Genomic DNA, 17,575 nt, shown 5'->3' with positions numbered 1-17,575 from the left:
AATAGCGAGGTGAGGGGGGACACAGGGTGAGGTGGACAGAGAGGCCTCAGACCCCCAGGTCTCAGCGACTTGGCTCTGCCCGGCCCAAGCTGGGGACCTTGAGCAAGTCCATCCCAGGGGCCTCTAACTCCTGGACTTTAGGGATGGAAAGGACCATCGTGATTGCAGCCCCTCAATGCAGGCACACTCAGAGACAAGAACCCACTGGGGGGGGTGCTGCCTCAGTTTCCCCAGAGTCCCAAGTCCTTCAGAAGCCACCCTAAAGCTGCGATGGACCCTGCTCTGGCTCCCAGTCTGAGGACAACCTGGCCTCACACTGAGGAAGCAGCCTGGCAACCACTCACCTCCCGGCCGCCTGTGTGCACGGAAACACCTCCTGGGGCCCTCTCCAGGCAGTACAGCCCCGTCCTTCCTCCCATGCGGCATCCTCCAGCGGTGTCTCTTTCCTCTCCCAAGTGCTCCTTCCCACCCTCTCGTCTGGAGAAGCCACTCCTGCTGCTGGGTCCACGAAGCAGCCCCTCCCCAGAAGCCCCTGTGTTCCTGCAGCCATGAGTCCAGGTCAGGAAGTCCTCCATGAGCTCCAGGAATGGCAGTGACGGTGCTGCTTCCTAGAGCTTGAGGTGGGTCCAGCCCCGCGCCCCCAATACCTGCCTCATCTCCTCTGTTCTTGCCCACGTGCTTGGAGGTGGGTGCCCTACACCTTAGCCAAGGTCTCTGACCCCTGCCCCCACAGGTCCTGTACCAGTTGCTGATGGGCTCGAGATGTCAACTCCACTCCTCCTCTGGTGCCTGAGTCCCAATGTCCCCAAACGCCCTCCCTGTACGCTCCCCACGCCTCTCGTTGCCTTTTATCTGCACCTGACTGTCTTTCTCCTCGGAGCAGGTGCTGTGGCCCCCGCCGGCCCACCCTTGCACTCCAGGCCTCAGCAAGCTGGAGAGACCCCACAGAGCCAGGCCCGGGCCCACCAAGCCCCCAGGCAACCCACTCCTCCAGCCAGAAGCAACCGAGACCCCATGATGCCACCATAAATAGGACCACTTTATTAACGTAGATGAGCACTGACGCTGACTGCAGGGGCGGGGCCCGCGGTCCATCCCCAAACGTCCCATGGGCAATCACCTCTGCCCGGGGTAGAAAGTGCGGCGGGAAGAGAGCTCCACGGGAGGGGCTCTATAGGAGGGAGCACGCCTGGGCCTCCTTGGCTGCCTGTGTCCCTCTCACCCTGTGGTCTCCGAGGGAGGGAGGCCCCCCCACATTGGGCTCGCCTGCAAGTTTCCTTGAGAAGGCCCTGCCACCTAGAGAGGGCGTGGGCTGCCGGCCCGGGGCAAGACACCTCCACTGCTGGCTGTGGGCCTCGGGCCCCTCGGCTGGGGGCTGCTGGGGGCTGGGGAGTGGGAGCCACACACACAGGATCCACGCAGGAACACAGACAGGTTCCCACGGCACGGGTGGCCCTGTCTGGGGGAGGCCAGTGGGTTCCGGAGTCTCTGCCCCAGGAGCACAAAAGTCCATGGGCCGTGGGAAGTCCCCTCTTGACAGCCGAGACTCAGTGCCACGTCTCAGGCCAGCATGCCCTGCAGGAGGGGGGTCTGTGGAGGCCCCAGAAGCTGCAGCAGCCCCAGGAGGGGCGCTGGGTCTTCGTCTGGAAGGGGCTGCAGCTGCCGGGCCTAGGAGTGGGGGGGCCTGCAGGAGCGGCAGCACGCCTTGCTGTAGTACCAGTGCCCGCAGAGGTTCACCTTGATGGCCAGGGCACAGTTGGTACCGGGCTGGTCCTGGCAGCTGTCATCTGGAGAAGGAACACAGGGCGAAGCGGGGCAGTTTCAGGAGGTGCCCAAGGGGTGAAAACCCCAAGGACCCCTACGTGCAGTTTTCCAGGGGCAGGTGCCGTGGGCCTCCCACCCCATGGTGGGTCTCCATCTCTAGCTCTCTGCCACCTCTTTCCTGGCCCATCTCCGTCCCCAAGATGTCGCTGTCCCAGATCACACCAGGTGATCTGTGTCCCAAGAGAAGTGATGCCTAGAGGAGCTACAGATGCCACACCTGGAGGCCTAAGCATCCCCAAGGGGTCCACAAGGGCAGTCCACATCCACCACTCAATGTATCCAAAACAGAACTCATCACGTGCCCTGCACCGGGCACCCCCTTGGAGCCTGTCCCCTGTCCCTCCTCCAGGTGCCCAGGCCCTGCTTCAGCTGTTCCCCTCCCTGCCCCCTGTGTGCCAGCCCCTGGCCATTCCAGCTGAGTCATCCTGGATTCAGGGGCCCCGCCATCTGAAGCTGACACTTTTCCCAAAGTACAGGTCTCAGCATGGCTCCCTGGGGCCACGGAACCCCAGTCAGGCCTCCTCCATTCCCCTTCCCACTCTCCCCTCCCAGTGGGGCTCAGCCATGCTGGGAGGGAGCGTCCACTCCCAGCACACCTTGGTCTCTCAAGCTGGTTCCCAGGTTCGCCATCAACATGAGCAATGCCTGCTCACCCTTCAGGCCCTGATTCTGTCCTCACCTCCCCCGGGAGGCCCCAGACCCACTCTCAGCTTCCCCGCTCCTCACCTGGGGGCTCCGTGGGGCAGGGCTGCAGATCACAGGCCTGTCTGCCAACAGGTTTCACCAGTGGATCGCAACCACGGACAATGTCGGTCCCCTGGTAGCACTTGACGTCTCGCATCCTCACGCCCACCCCGCAGGTCTTGGTGCACTAGTGTGGGAGAGACAGAGGGCCTGGGGAAAGCCTCCTGATGCGGCAGGGGCCTTGGCAGGAGGCGGGGAGCCTGCGCATTCCCCCTTCCCCACCCCACCCTTCCCAGGTGGCTGTGAGTCCCAGCTGACACAGGACCCGTGGAAGCCAATTTGAAACCCGACCTGCAGCTCCAGGGCTGAGTGGAGGTGCCGACAAAAGGGCATTGGCTGGCAGTCGGGAGGCTCTGATTGTCTCCCACCGAGGGCTGCCTCAGTCTCCCCAGATGCACAGTGAGGGGTGGTCCTTCCTCTCTCATCTCCCAGGGGTTCCGGGCACTGGCTGGCAGTCAGGAGGCTCTGATTCTCTCCCCACGCAGTGCTGCCTCAGTCTCCCCAGATGCACAGTGAGGGGTGGTCCCTCCTCTCCCATCTCCCCGAGGGTCCTCTGGCCCCAGCTTTCCTGGGTCTGTGGTGCAGACTGTTTGTTGTGGGCCGATCAAATGCATCTCGCGAAGCCACCACCCCCTCCAGTGGCTCCCTGTCCAGATGTTCCCCTTGGAAAACCCTGCTGAGCTCCCCAGAACACCAGAGACATCTGCTGGCCCCAGTCACCCTGCTGTCCTCCTGCCAAGATCCCACAGGCGGTGGCTCCTTCACACTCCCCCCCACGTGGGTGACCCCACGTCACCCAGGCACGTCTGGGACCTGAGCCCTCGGTTCTCTGAGGTGGGCGGGGTGGGAGGCCCTGGCCCTGGGGCCCACTCTCCACTTCTGTTTGCAAAGGAGCAGGAGGACCGATTAAGACTTGGCAGAAAGACTGCCGCCTGCCTGCCTGCTCCGAGCCAGGGGGTGGGGGCTGGCACCGTCTGCAGGCGAGGAGAGGCCGGCTTGGCGCTGACGGCGTGAGGACAATCAGCCTTTGGCAGGGCCCCGAGGAGCCTCTGGACGTGCCTCTGGAGAGCAGCACATTCCCGGCCAGCCCTGGTGCCAGCTCCTCTGCCCCTGGGGAGTGGATGGGATTGGGCAGCTTCGGGAACAAACACTGACTGAGCCGCCGCCGTGCACCGGCATCGGGGGGGCAGCCGCCAGGAAGGAGGAGTCCACGTGCCCACCAGCCGTCTGTGCCAGCCACGCCTCATCCAGCCCTGCCACCTCCTCATCAGGGCTAGGAGGATGCACCTCCCCAGCATCCCAGGCTGTCCTTCTGGGGTCCCCCCTTCATGGTCTCCCCGTGCCATGGCTCATCACCCTCTGGGGTCCCCCCTTCATGGCTTCATGGCCCCCCATGCCATGGCTCATCACCCAGCAAGGTACCTGCACCGAGTGGGTCCCAGTTTCCTGGCCCCACAGTGGCCCCCCCATCTGAAGCTAGTGCTCTTCCCAAACTACAGACCTGGGCTGACTCCCTGGGGCCCTGGAACCCCAGTCAGCCCCCCTGCCCCTTCCCACTCTCCCCTCCCACCGGGCTTAGCCTTTCCAGAAGGAGCCTTCATGACCCAGCACACTGTGGTCTCTCCAGCTGACTCCCAGCAAAAGCCGGCTCACCCTTCAGGTCCTGGCTCTGCCCAGGCCTCCCCCGGGAAGCCCCAGGCCCACGCTTAGCCTTTTCCCTCCTCACTTGGGTGTCCTTTGGTGGGCAACAGGGAATGAGTGAGTGGGTGTTCTCCCTCCTGAATAAGCATGTGTGCAATAGGGCAGGCAGAGGCCCTGGGGGATCAGGGTGGAGGCCAGACACCACCCAGCGTGCACGGAGAGCCTGGGGCCTGGCGAGGGCCCAGGACCTGGACCCCAATCTCTGAGCAGGGCCACACTGGGGTCCCCGCTCACTCCTCACAGACTCCTGGACTCTCTGCCTTGAACTCATAAGGTTTAGGATTTGGCACCCACCCGCCACAGTGACCAAGACATAGAGCCTTCGGGTACCAGGGCCTGAGACACAGTGGGGCACTTCACCATGAACGTGCCAGGCCCCGAGTCCCATCTGACACCCCTATTTTGTCGCCTGGGTATTCAGAGTTGGCCCATGAGGAAACTGAGGCTACAGGTAGCTGGAGACCCCAGGTAAACAGCCTGGCTATGGCAGCCCCTGCCCAGTGATTCCCAGATACCCTCTGGACACTCCCAGGTCCCCCTCTCAGAAGCTCATGGCATCGCCAGGTGGGAGGGGCTGGGACTGGCGCCAGGGCTGGCGCTGCTGTGAAAGGGGCATGGAGGGCTGACGTGTCACAGCCGATGTGAGTTATTCAAGCTGGAGTCTAGACGGGACTGCCTCCGTGGGGCCCAGAAGGCGGAGGGGCACCCACTGGCACAGGGCAGGGCTCTGGAGTCTCCTGGAGGCCCCACAGGAAGTGGCACAGAAGGGGAAAACAGCAGGGGAGGTGAAAGTAACCTGTTTGCTCTGCAAGACAACTGGGGGTGAGGGGGCGCCCAGTTTGCCACCCCCTCTGTGAAACCAGGGCTGCCCACCCACCTCGGGGCTCCCTGCCCAGGGCCCCTCAGGATGAGCTGGTCCAGGCCCCTCTTCCCTTGCAGATGCCACACCCCACCTAGGTTTCACTCTAGGGCCATGGACAGGCCTGGCCTCCAATGTCTGCTACAGCCCCCAGTAACTGTGGGACCCTGAGTGGGCCAGAGAGTTCTCTGAACTTCAGTTTCTTCCTCTGAGGAATGGGGAAAAGGACCCCTCCTCATGGCACTACTGGGAGAGAGGAGACCCTTCCAGCAAAGAGCTGGGCCAGGGTGGCCACACACGCCTCAAGGCCCCAGGATGGGAGGGCTCTCCTCTCCTCTACAAAGACAGCCAAGATCTCAGCTCTGTCCTGCCTGACATCCTGACGCTGGGGCATTCTGGGGGCCCAAGAGTCAAAGAATCTCGGAGGGGCCAGACCTGTGCAGGAAACTTACTGCCCTTTCCTCTGGCCTGCCTTGGCTGTGGCTCCCGGAGGGCCAACCCTGTGTGTGCCTCAGCCCAATCTGCTCCTCCCGCCCACCTGGGGCCTGTCTGTCCCGTGGTGTCAGGCACATGGGCTGCCAGGCGCAGGATGAGTGCCACAGGGATCCCAGGGACAAGATCAGAGAAGGCTTCCCGGAGGTGCTGGCTCTGGCACCAGCTGACGTGGTGGAGTTGAGCAGCCTTCCTGGAAAGGAAGGCCCTCACAGAGGCTGTCGGGGAGGGAGGAGCGGGAAGCACTTAAGGAGGCTTGAGGCAGGAGGGGCGGGATCAAAATTCAGGTCTGGCCTCAGGCAGCCTCAGAGGGGCCGGCTGGGAGCTCACCTCTGACCACGGGCTGGTGTACCACTTGAAGCAGGGCCTCTCGAAACACGTGCTCTCCTCGGGAGGCTTCTTGGCGAGCCCACACTCGGGGCCGCTGCGCGTCTGCGGCTTCCCGTTGGCCAGCTCCATGCAGAGCACCAGCCGCTTCTTGACCCCACGCCCACAGGTGGTGTTGCACTGAGGCCGGGGCAGAGGGAGCGGGTCAGCGCCAGGGCCCAGCAGGACCCTATACAGGGCCCACGGCGACTCTGGTGACAACGGTCTGGTCAATAGCAATTGGGTGAGAATGCTCCAATGCATCACAAACTGGCTGAGAACTCTTTGTTCGATAACCATTTGGCCCCAAATGGATTTGATCAAAAGCAATTTAGCACAAAACCATCTGTTTTGAAACAAATTGGCTAATGACAATTTGGCCAATGATGATTTGGCCAAAATCAATTTAGCAGAAAACAATTTGGCCCGAGATTATCTGGTTTAGTGATCTGCCTGGAGCTGCTGGTTGAAAGCAATTTGTGGACAGCAACTCGTCTGAAATGGCAAGTTGATGACGACGACAGGTGGGCGGGGAAGACACACTGGTCATGATCAAAGGTTGCACAGGCCCCTGGGCCAGGAGCAGGCAGCCGGAACAACCCCCGTCCTTAGCTTTCTGCATCCCAGGGACTTGGGGGCCCAGGCTGGGGACAATGCCAATTCTGCACACACCACTGAGCCATGCAAAATTGGGATTTGGGGACTTGAAAGGTGTTTTCCTACCTTTTAAGCCTTTTGTATTCGAAACTAATTTTTAGGGAATGGTCCCTCATAATTTGCAATGAATTCCTCTTTTCCACCCATCTGTGGTCCCAGCCACCTGGCTCTCCTCTCCGGCCAAATGTTCTCCAGACACCGGGAGGCCCTTCAGCGGGCTCTGGGGCACTCACCCGCTCCCAGTCCTGGGCCAGCCAGTGGGCGGGACAGTTTTTGTCCCCACAGGGGTGGATGGCCAGAGGCTTGGTCTCCATCTGGCACTGGGACTCAGGTACCACTCGTCCGTCGCTGGTCTTGCAGTACACGTGCCTGATGGTGCGGCCTTGCCCGCAGCTTCCACTGCACTGCAGGGGAGAGGACAGGCAGGGGACATCGAGTGAGAGGCAGCCACGCCAGGAGGGGCCCTGGATGTCAGTCCCAAGGGAGAGGAGTGGCTCCCAGGCAGTGTCGAAGCGGTTGCCATGGTCACCACTTTTTAAATAACATTTTCTGTTCTAATTACAGAAATAATGCATGCTTGATGAAAAGCACACAGAGAAAAGCACACTTAAAAAGATCTGTGCACCCACCACCCAGAGGCGACCCCAGCTAGCATCTGAGTATCTCTCTCGATGAGAGAGACAGAGACAGGGAAAGAGACAGAGACAGACACAGAGAGACAGAGATAGGGGAGACAGAGAGACTCGGAGACAGAGACAGGGAGACAGAGACAGACAGAGGAACAGAGACACAGACACAGGGAGATAACGGCAGAGAGACAGAGATAAACAGGTGATAGAGGGAAGGTGATGCTGGTCACGTGTTTGGAGAGAAGTTTTGATTCCTATGGTAACACGGAAGAAGGCTGGTTGGACAGTCTTCACCTCACACCCTTGCCTCGGAAAAAATGGAAACGGAGGCACATCAAGGCAAAGCTCTGGGACCCCTCACCAGCCACACGCCCAGCCACCCCTCAGTGCAGGCCTCACCGGTCCCCAGTCGGAGACAGTCCACTGCCGGTCACAGGGCGGGCCCGTGCAGTTCTTCTCCCCTACAGGCCTGGTGTTGGGGTCACACAGCTTCTCATCCTCTGAGCAGCGGATGTCCCTGGTCACCACACTGCGCTCCCCACACTTGGCAGTGCACTGTGGCAGCAGGGGGAGGGGGTGGGGGGGTGGTGAAGGTATAGCCACCTCCATCTCCCAAGCCCAGCTCCCCAGCTCTTCCTGACCCCCGGCTTGCTCCCGCAGGCACTCACCTCGGACCACTCTGACATCTCCCACTGGGGCCCACAGGCGGGGTTCCGGCAGGTCTTTCGTTCCTCAGGCCGCACGGCCTCGGCTGCCTCACACAGGTCGCTGTATACGGAGCTGTCGAAGCCGGGCGAGAGCATCTTCCAGCAGCGCACGACGCGGAACTGGTAGCCCTCTCCGCAGGTGCGCGAACACTCGCTCCAGCTGCTCGTCTCCCACCTGCCCCGGGAGCAGATGGCCTTCAACGATCCCCCTGTGGCGACCGGGACCCCATGCAACCCACACCCCTAGAGACAACACGGTTCCTCCCTCCCTCCCCTATGTGGTCCAAAACCACACGCCACAAGCTAAGCTGGACAGGAGGGTGTCGAGGCCCAAGGGTGCAGGCTGGGCCATGACGGCCCCGGAGGTCTTCAGGGAGCACCTTAGCAAGGTGGTTGGCGGGTGCCCTGAGTGTGGGCTCGGCATTCCTGCCCCTTTGTGCCCTGCTGTGTCACACAGGTGGCTGTGCCCCCATGGGACTCTGATGAGGGTGGAAGTGAGCAGAAGGCACATTTCTGGATCTGTGTCTAGAAAGGGGGCCTGGCCAGCGTGCTGGGGAAAGACCTCGTTCCCCTCAGCCTGAGCTGGGAGGGGTTATGAACAAGACTTGGAAGTCTTCCAGGCAGATAGACTTGGAATAAGAGGTCCAAAGCTGATGGGCTCTGAGCGGAACGACAGGGCCTGCTGGACCCCACCCCCGGGGCCAGGCTTAGCAGCATTCTGGAGACCCTGGGCGTTCTGCCCTTCCCAGAAAGGAGCAAACGTGCAGGATGCGGGAGGCCCTGGATGGAGCAGCCCAGAAAAGAAGAGGCAGTGTGGCTGTGCGCAGGGAGCAGGAGAGCTCAGCCTCCAAGGAGCGTGGGATCCTCGTTGGTGGAGGCCGGCACCCTCAGGCTCATCTGGGGACCCCACTTGTCACTAGGGGTAGGATGCACTCAGCTCAGTCTGACTGCGTCCACAAGGCAGGAGATGAGGCCCACGGCTCAAGAAAATAGGCCTCCACCCACATCCAAGGGACAGTCAATAGGCATGGAATCGTGGAAATAATCCCTTTAGGTTTCTAAAAATCCTAGATGTGCCAAGCAGACCTGGTGGGGCAAAGATATCTCTGTAATATGGAGTAATGTTGAGAATGGTTTCTAAATCTATGGTGGCAAGCATTTATTGAGCACCTACTGTATACGAGGCACAGTGACAGATTAAACTGCAACTCCTGGGAAGACACAGGTCTCTGAGAGGTGAGGTCTCTATGCCCCTCCTCAAAGCACCCCCACGGTCCTGCACACGAAGCACCTCTACGGGGCAGCGGGGTAAGTCTGACTGCTTCTCTGAGCCCTGCACACCCCCTTCCAACCCCCTGTCCAGGGCCCCCGGTGGCAGGTACCTGGGCTGGCACTCCCTCCCGGCGCAGAACTCGTGGACAGGCTCAGGACGAGTCAGGGCATCACAGTAGCTGTCATCCACCTCGACCCCATCGTAGCGGACACACATGGCGTATGTAGACATGACCCCTGGGTTCGGGACAGGGGAGGGCCTGTAAGCCATGCCGGCACCTCGGAGCCCAGGAGACAGGCCTCAGGACTTGGGGCAAGTCACCTGACCTCCAGCTCAGCTTTCTGGCTTGGGGATCAGTCACAGCTTGTGGAACTGCAGCATTAGAGCAGCACTGTGGGTCTAAGCTGTGCAGGTCCAAGCTCTTCTCTTTGCCCCCCGACCCCGCCCCACCCATCCCGGCTGGGCTCCCAGTTCCCACGTCACGGAGTCCGGGCTTTGAGTCCACTCCAGCTGGCCCCCGTGGAGGTGCAGAGGCAAACACAGTCAGGTGTCCCCCATCGCCAGGCGTTCAGCAACCACCCATCGCTGGGTGGATGGGCAGGTGGGAGTGAAACCTGACCGCTCCAGCCCCGTCAGCCCCCTCAGAGGTCATGGTGGGGGCTTGGGTGCGCCCTGCCCTCTATGGCATGCCCCAGACTTAGCAAGCATCATCTTGAACTTTATTTTTTTGAGATGGAGCCTCACTCCGTGGCCCAGGCTGGAGTGCAATGGTGCAATCTCAGCTCACTGCAACCTCCCCCTCCTGGGTTCAAGCAATTCTCCTGCCTCAGCCTCCTGAGTAGCTGGGATTACAGGGACCTGTCATCACGCCCGGCTCATTTGTGTATTTTCATAGAGACAGGGTTTCACCATGTTGGTCAGGCTGGTCTTGAACTCCTAACCTCAGGTGATCTGCCCGCCTCGGCCTCCCACAGTGCTGGGATGACAGGCGTGAGCCACCATGCCAGGCCTGAACTTTCTTTAATCATCACTGTGTGCCTGTCTTTGCTGGTGCCCCGTACTCTGTAATCCCATCGGGGGACAGTGGGTGACAGGCAGCCCTCACCTAGCAGTGCCACTTCCTTGACCACATCTCCACCTTTTGCTTCTTTTGTCCTCGCCCTGACACCCTCACCTGGTACCGAACTGCCACACAGGCCCAGCTCCCTGCCCAGGAGCAGGATGATGCTGGGAGAGCCGGCAGCAGTGGGAATGGCCTCGGGCTGGGGTTAGGGTTTGCTGCTTCTGCTGTGTGTGTGTGTGTGAGAGTGCGTGTGTGTGTGTGTGTGTGTGTGTGTGTGTGTGTGTGGCCACCGGAGACAGACCCAGCCTTCCGGGATGACGGGCATCATGGAACGGTCTTGGCTGCAGCTGCCAGTTCCCCCAGAAGGAAATCGGTTTCCCCATACCCAGAGAGCCCAGCCACCCAGCGGCGCGTGTCTGCAGGCCAGCGGCTCCTGCCTCTCCAAGCCCCAGCCCTGGATGGAACGAAACAGCCTGGGAAGCAGCCGACGAGGGGATTTTTTCTTTTTTCCGTCAAGGACGAGCCAGGCTGCAATCACGGTTCCTCTCCCGCCAGAGCTGGGCCGTGCAGCCTTTAGCCTTCTCTGAGGGGGAGGCAGGCTTCCCGGCCAGGTCTGCTCGGAATGTTCCAGGCCTCAGAGACACCCGCTCTGGGGCCCAGGGAGGTGCGGGGCTGGGGACTTGCAGACCATCGCCAAGTGCCTGGTTATTCATTCGCTCCTCGTCATGGAGTGGAAACGCGGCAGGCCTTGGTCAAGAGAGACTGGAATCCAAGTCCCAGCTCAGTGCCTCCCTGGGGTGACGTGACTGTGACCAGACTCCAGGCCTCAGCATGCTCCTTCCCAAAATGAGAACCTTCCAGAGAGCCTGTGAGAATCCAGTGCCAGGATGCTTTTTCTGGGCACCCTCTTCATGACACCCATCTCGAAAAGGGTGCTTTTCAAACCCCCTGAGCCACGGAGCCCCTCCCTGAAACAAAAGAAAGGGGACGATGAAGCCTGGGGGCTGCAGGATCCACTGTCCTCACCACAGTGCCCTGGGGCACCGAAGGGCAGCAGACACTTCCGCCTGTGACCCAAGCTGAGACCAAACTCACGCCCCTCTGTTGCTGTGGCTCCAAAAGAGTGTCTTCAAAGAAAAATCTAATAGCAAGCCTCCCCACCGTGGCCAAAGCTCAGGGCAGGCTGACCCGCCCCACTGATGGCACTGCCCTGTGCCTGGGTTCTTGCGAAGCACAGGATGGAGGGTACGCCAATGACCATCCATGAGACATCCACACGGACACAACCTATGAAAAGGGTGGACCCTGACTCTGTTATTTCTGCCCAGTGCCATTCAGCACCTCCCACAGTGACAGGGAACTCTCCCTCCCTCCTGCCCTCCCTCTCTCTCTTTCTTTCTCTCTCTTTCTCTCTCTCTCTCTCTCTGTCTCTCTCTCTCTCTCTCTTTCTCTCTCTCTCTGTCTCTCTGGGTGGCTCATTTCCATTTCTGAACAGCCTCCTCTAAAGCAGGCTTCCTTCTTCCAAAGCCAAAACCTGTCTTTCTGATTTCCTGTTGTCCTCTGCCCCTCTGCACCTTGGGCCACGCTGCACAGACCCAGTCCAGCCCCCTCTCTGCCATTCTCTGGGTGTTGGGAGACGGTGCTGTGTCCTTCCTGGGGACGTCTTCCACAAAGGGCTGCCCATCAGGCCCCTCGCCACCGAGGCTGCCTCACCCTGCAGACGTCTCGAGCGACATCCCCTCCCCAGCCAGCGATGTGTCTGGGAGGAATCACAGATGTTTGCAGACACTTAGTGACAACGCCCACAGGCTTGACACTTACTGACAACGCCCACACGCTTGGAGTCCCCTGGCCGGGAAGTGTGGAGGAACTCAGGGCAGGTCCGCAAAGGACTTGGCAAAGCAGACCCCCCTGCTGACACCCCACCACCAAGCTCAGCTACCCTCGGGGCCTGCCCGGAAGGCAGGTCACACGGCTCACTTCCGAGGCCAGCTGCTCCTGTGCATGCTGGAAGCCACACCCTGTGTCAGGTGGTGGCAGCCACCCTCAGCACAGCAGCATCCACTGACCTCTGACCAGGAGAGGCTATTTCTTGTTTCATGTGGATCCCCACAACCCACCTTTGACATAAATATGTGTCCCAGTTCACCTGTGGAAAATGGGGGCTCAGAAGGATTTGGCAATTTGCCCAGGGCCCGTGGTGTGGTCAACCAGGCGGTGCAAGCCTGGCCAAGCCGGGTGCTCACCACACCGCCCACAACACTTGTTTTCCCTCCAGAATGCCAGGCGCAGGGGCAAACACAGCATGCCCTGTGGCTATGCCCTGCTTGGGGGCTCGTATAACAGGAGACGGAGCCCTTTCTTCAGCCCCAGAGAGGCAAGGCCAGTGTGAGCAGAGCCTGCGTGGTCGCCCCAGCCCCTTCCCCCCTCGGACCCATCTCCTGAGATGCCAGCAGGGCTGCAGAGGGGGCGGCCAAGCTCAGACTGCCCAGCTGCATGGAATCCTCACTGGCCAGAGACTGTAAGGGCATCAAATGCCCTGGCAAATAGGGGGCACTGGGGCGGGGCCAGGAGCATCAAACCTTTTGAGGGGCAGCTGGGTGTCCTCTACATCCAAACATGAAGCCCCAAGAATAGATAAAATGTGACCTCAGAGCCAGCACTGGGGTCTCCCTACCACATTTTCTCCCCTGTCAACGCCCCTGTATCCTGGTCCCGGGTTTGACATCCGACCTTGTGGCACCCCCAGGGGAGGGTACCAGAGTGGGCAACAGAGGCAGCTCCAGCTCCCAGCAGCTGTGGCCAGTGTCTCAGGGCGATGGTGGCTGTGCAGCCAGACAGCTGTGGGTTCAAATCCCAGCTCAGCTCTTACTAACCACACACATCTGTCTGTCCAGGAACCACTGCAGATGGTCTTTTTCCCCTCCTAACTCCTCCCCTGCTGATGAGGTCCTAGAAATTGCCTACTTCCCTTCATCATAGATCACAGGGGCCTGTGACTCCCTTACTATGTTTGCTGGAAGCAAAAGTAAAATCTCTGCTACCTAAGATTTCTTACTTTTAACCCAAAGTAAAAACTTTTAACCCTAACAAAACATGGTATCACTGGCAACAGACAAGGGATCATTGGTGGTGGACTGGGTGACCCCCTGGGGGCCTGGACCCGACCACGGTCTAGCACACTGTGAGAACAAGGGTGGCCTCACCAGACACCCAAACTCCTATCACGCCACACTGCCCCCAAGTCAGGAGGCCACCAGACAAGCACCCTGAGGGCAGTTTGGGGTTGTAAGCTAGTGGGTAGGCCTGACAGCCCCAGCCTGCATCTGTGGAAATGGATTCAGGGCAGTTGCTGCCCCTTGGCACCCATGGCACCCGTGACCAGTACCTGTGGTGCAGGTGGCACTGCAGGGCTCATGGGATGAGAGCTTCCACCGGTACATGTCCGCGGGACTCACGCCTTGCTTGCGCGCCTTGGGCCTGGTCCTGAAAGCGAGATCAAGCAGAGAAGGCGATGAGAAGCTCCACGCCTCACCGGCGGGCTCTGGCTTTTCAGGTGAGTGTGTTTTCTTTGGAGAGTATGTTCACCTGAAGCACACACCTGTCGGCCCCAGGCCGACTCTCCACCCGCTACAGTCAGAGTTCCCACTGTCTGAAGTGGAACGGATGAGGCGCCCCCGGAGAGGCACATTTTAGGATTGAACAGACATTGTTTTCCATCTCAATAACTGCATGGGAGCTGCCCAAGCTCCTTCTGGAGGCCAGGGTGGCCTGAGAATTTGGGGCCCCCAGCACTGTAGTTGCTCCTGCACACACGCAGGCTTCTCGATATCACCTTCTCACATCAGCTAGTGGGTTCCTTCTTCCCACCGGGCAGGGGATCTCAGAAGGTGTCTTATGTGCTAAGAATGTTCCAGAATTCTCTCCCACCCGTTCCTCCAGCTGGGACTCTGATGGAATGGGGGACACTAGGCATCCAGCTTCCAATTATCAAAATTAAAAAGCTCGGCTGCTGGCAGAGGTGTGGCCACAGCCTACAGTGCAATTCGGGTTGGCCATGGCTGCACAGACCTGCTGGGGTTGGGGGAGGCACGCTGGGTCCCAGCCAGTCACCAGCTATGATTCTTGGCTGAAGCCTACGCAGCCAAAGCCAACTATTGTTAGGACTGTTTGCTTCTTTGAACCAGTAGGTGTGCCTGGGCCCAAGCTCCACATCCAATGTGCAGGCTGATTCTGGACTCGGCAGGGGAGGAGGGAAGCAGAGGCAGAGGCAGCTCCACAGCCCGGGCATCTGCTCTGGGACACTGCCATGGAGTCCCGCCGCCTCCGAGCCAGAAAAGGGGCGAGGGCAAGCCAGCACAGTGGACAGCAGGTCCTTCGAGCTTCGACTTTTTAAACAGGACAGTGCAGCAGGTGGCCCTGCCCAACTGGTTCCACTTTCCTCTGGGCCCAGAGGGACTGGCTAGAGATGACCCCGAGCTGCCATACGTCACTGGGATGAAATGTGGGCCAGGTCACAGGTCCTTCTTCGGGACCTTCCGTCACCTGGGGGTGGTCAGGCTTAGAGCATTATATTCAGAAAGACTTTCGGATTGACTCTGTGATAGAGACGTGTGTTTGGATTGAACGGGGAGTTTACAATGTGTTAGGCAAGTGGGTGAGGATTGCTCTTCTGTTTTGCTTGGACTGGAATGGGAGGATCCCAAAGCCAGGCAGAACTTTTGGGGATGAACGTTGCCTTGACCACACATCTGAGGCCCCAGGAATGATCTACCCACAGGAGCTTCAGCAGTGAGTTCACCGGTGTGGTTCCCTAAACTCAGGGAGGGAGAAGACGAGTGAAGGGAGAAGGGATGAGGACCAAAGCCCAGGAAAGGCAGCAGGCTGGGGGCTGATCCACTTGTCTCTTCAAAGCCTCCCTTACCTGGGAGCTTCAAGCCAGAAGAGTCTGTCCCAGCCCATCCTGGGGCTCGAGGGGAAGGAGAGTAGTGCCTTCTCCTCCCTCTTTAAAACTTAAAGCTTTAAAAACGGGGGTGGGGGCCAGGCACGGTGACTCACGCCTGTAATCCCGGCACTTTGGGAGGCCAAGGCGGGTGGATCACGAGGTCAGGAGATCAAGACCATCCTGACTAACACGGTGAAACCCCATCTCTACTAAAAATACAAAAAAAATTCACCGGGCGTGGTGGCGGGCGCCTGTAGTCCCAGCTACTCAGGAGGCTGAGGCAGGAGAATGACTTGAACCCGGGAGGTGGAGCTTGCAGTGAGCCGAGATGGCGCCACTGCACTCCAGCCTGGGCAACAGAGCGAGACTCCGTCTCAAAAAAAAAAAAAATATGGGGGTGGGTGGGGGATTTTCCAAGACCCTGTCATATCAGAACAAAAGTTTCCTGGAAATCTGGAAACCTGTCCCAATGGGGGCCACTCAGAGCACCCAGATCGGGATGAGTAAGTCCTTTTAGGGAAGGGAGAACCTGGAAGACCAACCCTTAATGTTTGATTCAGAAAACACTAAACTGTGCTGACCAGGTCCCTACCTACTTTCAACAGCTTTAAATTCTCCCCGAGAACAAAAAGAAACGAAAAGATCCAACCCATGCCTCTCCACCCCACCCATGGAGGCGATCCGCCATCTTTATCTAATTACACGCTCTGAGCCAGCAGGCAGCATGACTCATGCCTGACTCAAGAGAGAGCGGGCCTGGTTCAAAATAACCCTTTGGATTTTAAGCACCAAAGGTATTTCTGGAGGGGCTGCCCACACACTCTTCGCAGCAGCACGTGTGGGGCATAGCAGATGCAACTCTCGAACATAACCCTGCATATATTTGCACAACAATGCAACGCCTAGCAGGTTCCGTTCTTGGAAGTAGCACAAGGAAATGGAACACCCAGGAAATCGCTGAAGCACCAACCCATCGCTCTCCTCCATCTGGAAGGAAGACACTGCCCCTCTCAGCTGTGAAAGTCAGAGCTGCTAGACTGGGGCTGGTGACGCCCGTGGAGTCACCACCAGACCGCCTGTCACTCCTCGGGGTCCTTCGCCCAGCTGCCTGGGCAGACACAGGCTCACGGGCTCCCCAGGCAGGAGAAGCTCTGAAGCCACCGTGTTTGTTTATACGCAAGCCAGAAAATGCTCTCTTCTTCTCTCCCCCTAAGGCTTCGGAGAAGGACTCCGCGTCTCTGTGTCTCAGACGCTTGTTCCCAAAGTCGGAGTCTGGTGACAGGGGCCCCTCCCTTGATTGTTTGAAGCTTTTCTGGAAAGATGAAAATAGCCTTTCCTTTCTGGGCTGCCCCTTTGATTTTGCCTTCTCTGAGCAGACACGACTTCCTGTGTTTGGACAACGCGGCCGAGACGTGGCTATTTTGGCCCTGGTGGTTTCCCCCGCTGCATCCCTCTGCCCTTTATCTCCCCAGGCCACCTTTGGTCCCTGGGCGGCAGCATCCTTTGATGGCAGGCCGGTCGGGGAGGCAGCGGCATCTCGGCACTCGGGAACTTTCTGAGGGCTGACAACCTAGTTGATCAATCCTTGAGGCCCCTGACAGGCGCTGGAAATTCAATATATCCTGGGGCGGGGGGCTAGGAGGGGAGGGTAAGAGTCAACCAAGATGGGGCGGGAGAGACTCTTTACAAAGCGGCTTGACGATCAGAAAGCTTGTGCCATGACCCTGGCCTAAGGATCACTGAATATTTGACCTGGTGGGCCCTAAGGGCACCCCCTGACAAGCCCCTCAATGAGAGATGGGGAAACTGAGGCCCAGAGGAAGACAGAGACGCTCGACTCACATGGTGTCCATGCCTTAAGCCAAATTCCACAGTGAGGTCTTGGAGCCACCCTGATAAACCTTTTCAGAGGGCTCTGACTGGCAGAGAGCTGGCCTCCCTGACCCAGACAATGGGTCCTGAAAGGTGCCCCCCCCAACTGCTGCCACTTGGAGGCTCAGTTTTCTACTAATAGCTTCTGGTTACGGGAGGCCTTACCGTGTGCCCCACACACGGAATACCAGGTAATGCCCTGGACCGCGCTGGGAGGTGAGGAGGGCCCACGCTGAAGACGCAGACAGACTGGTAGCCTTGAGCAGTGCCATTCCCACGGGCAGGCACTGTCTGGGTCCGTCCCTCCCGTCCTTTGCCCAGGGTCCCCTATCAGACTCAGACATTGTACCCAAAGCAAGGCCCAGACTCCCCACCTGAGTCCTGAGAACCAGAGGTCCCACCTACCCAAGGCTTTGAGCGTGTCAGGGTAAAGGGTGAGCAGA

The 17,575-nt window shown here is 59.4% G+C and overlaps 1 protein-coding gene across 4 annotated transcripts in view; it reads right to left on the bottom strand.

Annotated features, from left to right (window-relative positions):
- Nucleotides 1-1,018: 1,018 nt before the first annotated feature.
- The window catches only part of ADAMTSL2 (ADAMTS like 2), a 40,509-nt gene continuing 23,952 nt past the window's right edge, over nucleotides 1,019-17,575 (bottom strand). For 2 of the 4 annotated variants that reach the window (XM_009187911.4, XM_009187913.3), the window contains exons 12-19: nucleotides 13,704-13,801; nucleotides 9,362-9,488; nucleotides 7,941-8,154; nucleotides 7,672-7,827; nucleotides 6,877-7,047; nucleotides 5,951-6,127; nucleotides 2,551-2,695; nucleotides 1,019-1,787 (exon numbers count right to left, since the gene is read on the bottom strand). In XM_009187911.4, coding sequence (XP_009186175.2) covers nucleotides 1,669-1,787; nucleotides 2,551-2,695; nucleotides 5,951-6,127; nucleotides 6,877-7,047; nucleotides 7,672-7,827; nucleotides 7,941-8,154; nucleotides 9,362-9,488; nucleotides 13,704-13,801 — 1,207 coding nt within the window. In that variant the 3' untranslated portion in view covers nucleotides 1,019-1,668. Of the gene's footprint in view, nucleotides 1,788-2,550; nucleotides 2,696-5,950; nucleotides 6,128-6,876; nucleotides 7,048-7,075; nucleotides 7,575-7,671; nucleotides 7,828-7,940; nucleotides 8,155-9,361; nucleotides 9,489-13,703; nucleotides 13,802-17,575 lie in introns of those variants that run through there. The other 2 variants (XM_017949511.3, XM_009187916.4) reach the window with 2 other exon arrangements.

The sequence above is a fragment of the Papio anubis genome, chromosome 13, assembly GCF_008728515.1.
Source record: "Papio anubis isolate 15944 chromosome 13, Panubis1.0, whole genome shotgun sequence".
In the NCBI taxonomy this organism is placed as follows: domain Eukaryota; kingdom Metazoa; phylum Chordata; class Mammalia; order Primates; family Cercopithecidae; genus Papio; species Papio anubis.
This window is presented reverse-complemented; position numbering and strand designations above follow the sequence as displayed.